Below are 11,682 nucleotides of genomic sequence, written 5' to 3' on the forward strand. Positions count from 1 at the left end.
ATGCAGGGCAACAGTTACCTCAAACACAAAAATATGGTGGAGTGCAAGACAGGTGGTATATCGTCGTCTGCTGTGTTTTTTCTTTTTTTTCGTTTCTTCTGTGCTACAAAGCGTATGAAGAGGCCTTGCATTTTTCATTAGGTTGTTCTCTCTTGGTATACATCGATTTTAGCAGCTATATATCAAGTACATGTGTATGTGCTTTTACTTTCTTCTACCTGTATTTTTTCACACTGAACTTGAAATTACAGCGACTGGGGTGCATGGGCATATAGAAGACATTTCACGTGATTACTTGGAGGAAAAATTACACGGTCGTCAGCATACGGTTGTTTAAGTGTTTGCCGTTAAAATCACTGTTAGACACAATACGTGTTGAACACAAGAATGTTATTAACCTCTTCTTGTACCATATACTCAGTCCTCTAAAAATTTACACGTACCTTATATTTTTAAGTCATGAGAGATGATTTTTGCTTCTGAGTGGCCATCTGCATGATTGTGATTTTGCCCTAGCCCGAAATCTTCATTGTGGTGATAGGCTGTTCTGTAGTGTGGCCTGATATAGATCAGGATCGAATGTGACAATATGTCTGTGTGTTGGCGACGCCAACGAATGTGAATACGAAGTAATGGTTGTCATGACGACTGACCTGTAGTGTGACTCGACGTCTACATTCGTTTCGTACTTAACGCACTTTTGCTTCAAAATAGCAAAAACTACAAGGCAGATTCAGGAAAAATATACAATAGACAAATTATTTGCAATCGGCGGAATATGGAATGATTTCAACATACAAAAATGTTTAATACTATCTAATGAGCAAGTTTTTAAAAGCTGCTCTCCAAATCGCTTGCAAAGAAATACATTGACATGTAGTTGCTGGTATTTTATAATGACTACAGATTTATCAGAAACGTCTTTTATTGAAAAACTAGTGCAAAAGAAATTACAAAATAAATGCTCCAACATCTTTTACAAATGCGCATTTGGATATTAAGATTTTATTTCTAAACTACATACGAACTTAAAAGTAAATAATACCACTACAGTTGACCAACGCAATTACTTAAAATATCCATCAGCACAGCTGCGGCAGCAGCCTTCAATCATTTCCTTCATGTCACCTCCAAATAAAGCTATGAGTCTAAATCTACAGTTAAGAATTTCTTTGGGTAAAACTGGAGCAAAGACATTTATCTTTGGTATAGATGTACATCCATTATTTTTGATTTTAGTTTTGACACATTCTTAACAATTAACATGCAAAAGATCTTTTAATACACATTTATGCCACATCTAACAACCCACAATAATACATTTATATCATTTAAAACATCAATATCTTCTTTTGTTTCCTTAGTTTTAAGAAGAACCTTAATTTAATGTATATATTTTATATATGTAACAGTAAATGCAACGAAATCTGTATAGAAACTAAACCGTCTTCTATAGCTCAAGAAACTGTTGATCGCTATGAGGAATTTATTGACACACTGAGAACCATCAGCACCGAGGTGGAATAGGCCCTACTTAAATGGTACATCTCGAGTAATTCAGAAGAGCAATAGTACCAAATCGTGTAAACAAATGCTTAATACATTTAGTATAAACACTTTCAGTAGCAAATCGTCACAAAATGATAATTAGCTTCGATTACTTAATGACGATCATCATATCTAAAAATGTGACAATTTGCAACCGACACTGTTTATATTCAATATTTTGAAACTTTTACGTTTGCGGCATCTCTCATCCATTATCAAAACAAAATGCAGTATGTTTAGTATAATTGATGGAAACCGATGCCTAGAAACGAACAGTCGACACATCTGTTTTTAATACGTCGTCTAAAATTCCACAGCTGATATCTAAAACGATTATATTTGTGAAATTATCAGTGGAGAAATGAAATTAATACTTTTTTTGCAAACTACTCACATGCAGAAGCGAATGAAGCTCACGTAATTGAGATTGTTCGCCAGCAGAATAGAATGTGTTCAACAACCATTTTTGACATGTAAAATAACACTTATCAATGAAGAAACAGCGCAGCTCAATTACAGTAGTAAACTAGCACAACAGCACAGTACACGACATCAAACACTTAAAGCGTGACAATTAGATACCATTTAGTTCAGATTCTAAATATCGTCAGAAGAGATGGGTTGCATGCTTGCGGGAGTCGAAAGAAACAGTCTGCACAGAGAAACAGGACACCTACGAATATGTGCCAAAAATATAACACGAAGTAACTGAAAAATGGTAACAAAGTTACCAAATATGAACACGAGGTCATATTTCACAGAGAATTTCGGGTTATAAAATCTGAAAAAAAAAATCGTATGTTCTAGCATCTAGCTACGGCGGTGACAGATCTTCCGTAGGCGATCTGCCGTGACCATCGATGCGGAACAGTTTTATCTGTGACAAAAGCGGTAGTTGTAAAAAATAGGTTAAAATTTTGAATGTTCAAGGGGACAATGAGTTTTCCATTCCTGTGTTGGCGAAGAGCGCGACACGGCGAAAACCCTACATGATCGTGCAGTGCACGAGGACACTGAATACTCTCTATTAGCTTTGTAATTAGCTCGTGCGCAATATTTTGTGTTATAGTTGGCGTTGTTACCCTCGACTGTGGATGGTGCCCGTATATATTAAACGAATTCTCATATCTCATATCTCAATTCTCATATCTAATGAGTAAATAGGGACAAAACAAACAGGACAATGGAGTGAAGAATACTGGCAGCTGGCCAGCACATTTTTTTCGAAAACAGGCGGGGTGATATGCTACGCACACGTGTGGGCGGAGATGAAAGGGAAATATGAATGTGATAAAACATTAAAACAGCATGCGTGCTGTTCATGATCGGACATTAAATACGTGGATGGCAAAAGTCGGAATTTACCTTTAGTTGTCGTGCGGCTGATGATTTTGCAGCACTTTGTTCTGTGTAGCGCTCTGGGGCAACGACGGAAATATCTTCGAGTTCACAACACACAAATAACGTAAAAGAAGACTTAAGATGCAATGGAACAAACATAAAGAGTCACTTTCCTCAGATAAGGACAAATAGGGGTAAAACTCACAGGGCAATCGAAAGAAGAAAACAGACGCCCGGCCAGTGCATTTTTTGGGAAACGTGTGGCGTGATGTGGTACCCACAGCAACTGCGGGTGGATCGTGCGGGGTACACAGGAGCTGAGGAAGGAGTGGTTGGGAGCATTGTGGGTTTGCTTTACTTCTTCTTGCGATCTGCGTTGCACTTGGGGCAGAACCACTTGCCCTTGGGCTTGGTGACGAGACCGACGCACGCGAAGTGGAACCACTCGATGGGACAATCCGGATTGTCGCAGCCGATCATCTCGCCGTAGGACACCTGGTGGCACAGACAGTAGGTGGGCTCGTTGGGGTCGACGGGCATGTCGAGCACATCGGAGGGGTGCGCGATGGCGGCGAGGCTGGGCAGCATGCCGCCCACGCCCCCCACGCCGACGGGCACGTCGATGCACTCGACGAGCGAGGAGCCGCCCAAGCCGCTGCACGACGGGCCGGCGCCGCTGCCCGACGCGCTCGACCCGTGCCCAGAGCCGCCCAGCCCGAGGCTGCCCTTCTTGTGCTTCTTGCGGGATCCCTTGGAAGCGACACTCGCCTCCTCCTCGGACGAGCCGTTGCCCGCGCGCTTCTTGCGCTCCTTGTCCTTCAGCTTCTTGCGGCCCTTCTTGCCCGCGTACGCTTCCTCCTGCTGCTGTTGCTGCTGCTGCTGCAGTTGCTGCTGCTGGCTGCGCGAGGTGCTCAGCGCCTTGTCCTGGATCTCGGCCTCGAAGCGGGCCAGGTCGGCGTCCAGCCGGCGGATGTGCTTGTCCACCAGCTCGTACGTCTGGATGGCGAGCTGCACCTTGTCGTCTCCGTACTCCTTGGCCTTGTTGAACAGGTGCTGGATGGTGTTCATCTGCTCCTTGCGCTTGTGCGGCGGCAGCGTCTTGAGCTGGCGCAGGTACTCGCTGGCCATGCGGTCGATGTTGCGCATGAGGCCCTGGGCGCGCGCGTCCAGGTCGCGCATCAGCGTGAAGTTGCGCTGCAGCTCTATGGGCAGGTGCTCCAGGCTGTCCAGGTAGTGCTCCAGGTACAGCGCGCACGTCATCGTCGCCGTCTGCATCAGCCCCGCGTCCCTGCGAACCGAGACAAGACACGCTACAGTCATCCTCCTGCCTACTCCGCTCGCTGCTATTGCACGCGCCGTCGCAACGCGATAGTACCTCGAGATCTGTCTCCAATCCATTTTGTGCTCTGTGACGAAGCCTCTACGATCTGGTTCTCTCGCAGTACTGCGAAATCCTGCAAAATACAAACTGGTATTACTCCCTGAGCCATTACAATGCTTCTACGACACATAAACAAACAAATATAGGCGTTCTAAACCTGGTGCCGTGAGTACCGTCACATTCTAAAATATGTTACATGAAAACCCTCCTTTTGGTAAAGATGTTATCAACCTGAAGGTCGGTTTCAACACCACAGTGCTTCACTAAACATAATCCTGTTACTGGTGGTTGTAGTTATAGCATGACCTGCAGATCAACATGGATTCCGAGCCACTGTGCAACCCGAGATTTTTCACATCAACAAATATAGCCTGAAGGGGGTTCAAAAATGGTTCAAATGGCTCTGAGTACTATGCAACTTAACTTCTGAGGTCATCAGTCGCCTAGAACTTCGAACTAATTAAACATAACTAACCTAAGGACATCACACACATCCATGCCCGACGTAGGATTCGAACCTGCGACCGTAGCGGTCTCGCGGTTCCAAACTGTAGCGCCTAGAACCGCACGGCCACTCCGGCCGGCGCCTAAAGGGGGAAAATTATTAATTGACAGATAAAAATCTTGCGATTTTCTGGGGATCGAGCCCGAAACCTTTGAATCCGTAAGTAAACGTTACCACTGAGCTACAGAGCTCCTTTTACAGTCGGTTAATTTTCCATATGTCACCATCAACACGCCTTGGAGTACTCAAACAGCTAACTCTATCGCGCAGACAACACCACCAAGAACGACTCCAAAACGTCAGCTTAACAAAAGTAAAATGATTATCCTTCGCAGCCTAATATCGACAAATAACTGTATATAGACAACAGACTGGAAGAAAATAGCAAAATAATTGTCTATGCATTTCTTTGAACACCCTCGTCAGAAGGTAGCGATATTGTCCGTAAATTAGGAAGTGAATACGAGAGGGAACTCGCCGGGGAGCGAGTGGTGGTTTACCTGCGTGGACAGGAGATGCACCGCGTTGGCTGTACCGGAACGCACTGGCGTCGGCGGTCGGCGGGTGGGAAGGCTACGCCGTCAGCTGACCAGGCAGCGCCCGCGCTCGCCTCCTATTGATCGCACAGCTGCGCCTGCGGGGCCGGCCGACTGCTCCCGAAGCGGCGCGCCCTGTACCACGTGACCCCTGCACGGAGCCCAGCTCCCGTCATTCATTTGCACCGGGAACGGGGCCGCGCCTGCGCACTCGCTCTCTCCCGCGCGGGAACATCCGTCACTGATTGCTCCCTTAATTGATGCAGCTGGGAATTTTATTTCGCGCAGTTGCACTTGAACGCTCGAGTTAAAGAAAGGGCCACTGCCAGATTCAAACTTTTGAGAAAACCGAACTTACGTACTTTCTTGGTGTACTGCAAACAGTACAAAGGGCACACTTGAAAATACCGTTTAATTGCATTTGTTGTAATATAATTAACATTAGAAAATTACGCTTACGATGATGTTTACCTTTCAATGGTTGCTTTGGCAGAATAAATTATTAACTCGATGAAAGAATTTTTTAGCTAATACAGAGATTGTTGATAATATTGAGCGACTTCACTATTTCTGGTTTATTTTCACATGTATGAAACAAAATGAATTTCAAGACCTGAAATATGTAATCTTTCCATAGACATAATTCGGTCACAACATTACTGATGTTGAAGAGAGTTATAATACTGGAACTCAATACTTCGTGGCAGGTGCGTAACTATCCTGGGGCAGCCTGGGCAATTCCCCGGGGGCCCGTAGGGAGGAGCGTCCTGATGCCCAGCAGAAAGAAAAAAAAAGTCATGTGGAAAAAAATAGAAAAAATGACTTTCATTAATGTACGTTCAGAAATGTTCATGTCGGTAATTAACAGCTGTTTTCTGTAACTAGTTCTCTAAATGCGAGTGAAATGAATTTCGGTCCTTTCAGTATGTGGCAGTAGTTTACTGCCAGTTGACACGTACACAACTGCCGGCCGCTGTGGCCGATCGGTTCTAGGCGCTTCAGTCTAGAACCGCGCGACCGCTATGGTTGCAGGTTCGAATCCTGCCTCGGGCATGGATGTGTGTGATGTCCTTAGGTTAGTTAGGTTTAAGTAGTTCTAAGTTTTAGGGGACTGATGACCTCAGATGGTAAGTCCCACAGTGCTCAGAGCCATTTGAACTTAACACAACTTCCGCTACTGCGCTACCTACTGGTGAATAAACCCGCTGCTAAGAGAAGGCCCTACACTAAACAGAAACTGGGCATCATATTTCGCTAAACTTGGCTACGTAAACTGTCACATTTGCTCGTTACTGCCTTAAAAGGTCACTGTGGGATCTCATTCTGCATTAAGCAGTGAGGGTGTAAGACACTGGAAACATTTATCCTTTCAAAAAATGGTTCAAATGGCTCTGAGCACTATGGGACTCAACTGCTGTGGTCATAAGTCCCCTAGAACTTAGAACTACTTAAACCTAACTAACCTAAGGACAGCACACAACACCCAGCCATCACGAGGCAGAGAAAATCCCTGACCCCGCCGGGAATCGAACCCGGGAACCCGAGCGTGGGAAGCGAGAACGCTACCGCACGACCACGAGATGCGGGCTTATCTTTTCATTTCAGATGCATGAACGTTCAGCTTCATACATATTCCTGTATTACGTGTGAGTAATGCAAAAAATACGGAGCAGTTGATAAAATGGTACTAAAAAGTCTAAAACAAGGGTGCAGTTTTTGAAGCAGTGCTTTATAAGGAATAAAAATTAATGTCTCTTTGACATTAGCACTTTAAAGTCCTCTCTTTCGATTAAAAAGTAACAGTATTACAGGCTCAAAGAACGACAATTTCCTTTCTGTCAGTAGACTCTTTGGCAGTTCTGATTCAGGAGTGAAATCATAATTGCAGTAACCACAAGGTTCTGTAAAGTAGGTAACTCCTCTCACTCAGAACGAAATTATTTCTTTGCTGGCAAGAGAAGTCACAAAACGTTATTCAAGCATTTATAAGAGCATATTTCTTGTATCATACAGGTATATGTTACGATACAGGAAATTAGCGAAAATGATAGGTTAAGTGGAATCTTTCGTTATGCTAAAACAATCAAAGGTGATTCTGGAAAGTCTCAAGCCTTGAAAATATGCAAATCATTTACTACATATAGCCAGGTCGAAGATGAGTCTGCATTAGGATGAGTGCATTAATTGAATCTATAGAGTGAGATAATGACGCAGCCCAGGTTATGACGCAGTACCCGGCATCAGTGCCGTATGCAATGACGCACAAAACACAATCACTACGTTAGCGTCTCATTCCCATTTCGTCCATTCTGCAAGCCACAAATAAATTTAGTCTGTAAAGACGTTGTCAAGCCTACTTAAGAAACAGCTATCTTTTTCGATACATATATCGTTAAAAACTTCTTCTATGGATACCTCCAAGGAAACGATAAAACCATTAAATTCAACACGTTGGGGTCGGTGATTTTGTCATCTTTAAGCCTTTAAAAAACATAATTCGTAGTTCAGACGCAAAGAACGAAGTGTAACAGTATATCTCAGAAAAGCTGTTGAATCCTGCAGCTTTATCCTTGTAATATTTTAACCGAAGCACTAGAAAAAATCAGTGCAGCAACTAAGACTTTGAACTTAGTGAGTAGTTTTGTTGCAGTTGCTGACGTCTTAGAATCGGAGCTGTTATAAATGGCGTCAGTGTATCATTAACCAAACTACCTGACGAAGCCTTCAACACAGTGTAAAAATTCTCTCATAAACAAATAAAAGCAGTAAAAAATATTCAGAGGTGCTTTATGAGATGAAGAAGCTGGCAGAGCCAGTAACTAGTATTAGAATGACAGTATATTATTCAGAAGGGGACAGCACCTATTCGTCATCACCGATTTTGTCCAGATTTGTGGTGCATGGTTAGAAATTCGAGTGATAGAAGTGAGACCTCCCGATGATCAGACGTTAAGATAAAATAGCATTTTTGGTGCCGATCTGGCGAGGGATGAGTCATTAACAATAGCATAATTGGCAGGTAGTGGTTGGCGAAGTGGGAGGAGTTCAGACGGGTAATCTTAACGTCGTGGAGCTAGTCTCTAGGCAGAATCTTTCCTTTTATTTTCAATTTTTTCGTTACTCACACTGAAAATAAACAGAGATAATTCGCAATATATTGTATTTGATGTGATAAATCCCTATGTGCAGGACAGTAACTTTCTTCTGTTAATTGACTCGTGGGGAGGAGAAACAAATCCATAATTGTACGAGATTTCTCAAGATGAAGAAGGACTGCCATTGTGCTGTACTGAAGTGATTCCCCCTCAAATGTACTCCGTTTGTGCTACATTGCAATGTCTGTTTTTCACGTCAGCTAAAGAATTTGATCATAAGGCCTCAGAACTGCTGTTATCTCGTTGAGATAGAAAAAGAAATCACATCCCGAAAAGACTACATCATAATATATCCCACTGTGCATCACCGGCTAGCCGGCCGAAGTGGCCGTGCGGTTAAAGGCGCTGCAGTCTGGAACCGCAAGACCGCTACGGTCGCAGGTTCGAATCCTGCCTCGGGCATGGATGTTTGTGATGTCCTTAGGTTAGTTAGGTTTAACTAGTTCTAAGTTCTGGGGGACTAATGACCTCAGCAGTTGAGTCCCATAGTGCTCAGAGCCATTTGAACCATCACCGGCTATTCTCGGCAATATTTGGCGAAATATGCGTTACGTGTGGTTTACTGCCAAACTCAGCGAGGAGAGAAACTACGTTTAAGAATGTAAACTACGTTTGCTTTCGTGCAGCAACTTTAAAACAACCACGTAATCGTAAAAATGGGGCGTTTATATCGCGTACAAGATGCCTGTTTTTACGATGAGTATTAGCTACGCACGTGAAAATCATCAACTGTAAAATAATAAAAGCATATAATTTTATATTCAAGGTTTACCTAAATGTCTTGCAATCTCTTCCTCGAAATTTATTTGCAATTCCAAATTTTCCTCTGTTTTTTTTTTTTTTTTTTTTTTTTTCAAATGGTTCAAATGGCTCTGAGCACTATGGGACTTAACTTCTGATGTCATCAGTCCCCTAGAACTTAGAACTGCTTAAGCCTAACTAACCTAAGGACATCACACACATCCATGCCCGAGGCAGGATTCGAACCTGCGACCGTAGCGGTCGCGCGGTTTCAGACTGTAGCGCTTAGAACCGCTCGGCCACCCCGGCCGGCTTTTCCTTTTCACAGCTTTCATGAAAATATTAATAAATACCGTTTATTAAGCATTATTTCGATTTATTTGCAGTGTGAGCAAAGTAAAAATGAAAATTTAAAAAAGGCATTACCATAGACACTCGAATTAACGACCTTCAGATTAACCGTCTGTACTCTTCGCATTACGTCACCCGCTACTTAGAGAATATACAACATAAAGAACCTATGCCTCACCAAACTCATGCCAAAAATGCAATTTTTTATAAATATTTAGCCATTTTGAGCTCGCACTTTCATCAATTTTATTTCTGGCTAAGTCCTTCATTTACCATAATTTAGGCCAAAATCAGTGATGACGCAGTGACTGACAACAAAGATTAGATAAATATGTTTCAAGGCATAACGGCAGTTATAGATTCACACCGAACAATGAAATCTTTGTTCAGGTCTTCCACTGGTGACGAAGATCCTACAAATGTAGCACGTAAGTAACCTATGACACTTCCGGATAATGTTTTTCCTGTTTCCAGCAGAGCTGATATTTATAAGAATTATATTTAAAATACAAATAACGAAAGAGTGTGATGTACAAGACACAGGAAAGCTATTACTAGTAAAACATAACTGAGTGGTATCGAGTTACACGGACGAATGCGCAGCTGTCCTGATGTATCTAACAGTGCCTGCGACTATAGCAAAATTTGAGCGTTCGTTTACCTAAAATTAGTTTTAAAAAATCTATTGACGGGTCCAGAACGGTTGGCAATAATTAGAATATAAAATGAAAGAGCAAGTAATGTTACCTCTTTTTTAAATAACGGACAGTTTTGCAGAAGCAAATACGAGGAAAAAGTAAAGGTGGACCTTCTCTTCCGGTACTTGCCCCGGGGCCGCCATGATTGTAGTTACACCCCTGCTTCGTGGGATATAACTTTGGGACAATATTAATGAAGCCTTTCATTCACAAGGTGTGATGCGTCCTTCGAGTCATTATCATATAACATTTATATCTAATCTCCAGCGATACTGTATTCCTGCACAAACTTCGCTTCAAAGTGTTGTGATATTCCTCTTCGTTTAACGTGATGTCAATCATACTAGTTTCTCCAACACCAGTTGAAACAATGCAGCTCCATATCAAAACATCCCTTCCGGCGCGTTTTATCGCAGATTTCCAGTGCCTAACCTGCAGTTGGTTATTTTTCTTTCACCACACTGTATTTCTTCCCTCTGTTGACATGACGTGGAATTTGCTCTCATAAGCAAATATAACATCATTCGTCTCCTTTGACCCTTTGTTAATGTGTCCACTTGTGGCATGCCTAGCATTTGCCTAGCTTCAATTCGCTCACATACAGCTATTACCTTGTCACTGCCGGCACTGTGACCGAGCGGTTCTAGGCGCTTCAGTCCGGAACCACGCGGCTGCTATGGTCGCAGGTTCGAATCCTGCCTCGGGCATGGATGTGTGTGATGTCCTTAGGTTAGTTAGGTTTAAGTAGTTTAAGTAGTTCTAAGTCTAGGGGACTGATGACCTCAGATGTTTAGTCCCATAGTGCTTAGAGCCATTTGAACCTTGTCACTCTTCCGTTGTACCCTTCTTTTCTGATTATTGATTTACTACCTCGGTTACCAATTTGTTGAAGAAACTGGACTAAAAATTTAGGTGCACTAAATCGAGGAATAGTCGCAACGCTAATTTATGTTATTACTATTCGCCTCTCTCTTCAATTAAGTACCTCGGATGCCCGTTTTTGAGGGACCGATTTTTGCAATCCACCTTGCCCAACCGCACTTCGGGATCTATTCAGCAAACTAGTGATATATCTGTGACTGTGGACGCTTCGCACGGCGAGAGATGACATGTTGTCGTTGTTCGAACGTCACGTTAGTTCCCTCGCGTACCGTTATAACCTTGTAGATGTTGACTACCCGACGAGGCGGTACAATAACAACTGAGAGGACAGGGAGAACCGTCCCGTGTCATACTACGCACAACTTGTGTTCATACACAGGTAATCTAGTCGTTCACTTGACCGAACTTTAAAGATTCATTCAGTCACGATCCTACCAAATTAATTATTTTCAAAAATAGGTTTATTAAAATTTAATTTATTAACATTTAAAAGTAATTGAATAATTATTTCTTACTTAACAGATAGCTGTTCACTGATGAACAC

General features: G+C 42.8%; 1 protein-coding gene across 1 annotated transcript; it reads right to left on the reverse strand.

Moving 5' to 3' along the window:
• Positions 1-927: 927 nt before the first annotated feature.
• Positions 928-5,382, reverse strand: LOC126249586 (inhibitor of growth protein 5-like). Its single transcript, XM_049951250.1, has 3 exons — positions 5,276-5,382; positions 4,265-4,343; positions 928-4,177 (listed from the first exon to the last, which is right to left on the reverse strand). Exons 2-3 carry the CDS (start codon positions 4,285-4,287, stop codon positions 3,244-3,246), a joined length of 957 nt encoding a protein of 318 aa, XP_049807207.1. The 5' UTR covers positions 4,288-4,343; positions 5,276-5,382; the 3' UTR covers positions 928-3,243.
• Positions 5,383-11,682: the final 6,300 nt, after the last annotated feature.

The sequence above is a fragment of the Schistocerca nitens genome, chromosome 3 (assembly GCF_023898315.1).
Source record: "Schistocerca nitens isolate TAMUIC-IGC-003100 chromosome 3, iqSchNite1.1, whole genome shotgun sequence".
NCBI lineage: Eukaryota > Metazoa > Arthropoda > Insecta > Orthoptera > Acrididae > Schistocerca > Schistocerca nitens.

Excerpts from the sequence above, each read along its gene's own strand:
- LOC126249586 (XM_049951250.1), bottom strand. The coding sequence starts at position 4,287 with ATGGATTGGAGACAGATCTCGAG. Across the intron at positions 4,178-4,264 it reads GATTGGAGACAGATCTCGAG|GGACGCGGGGCTGATGCAGA; the intron begins GTACTATCGCGT and ends CTCGGTTCGCAG.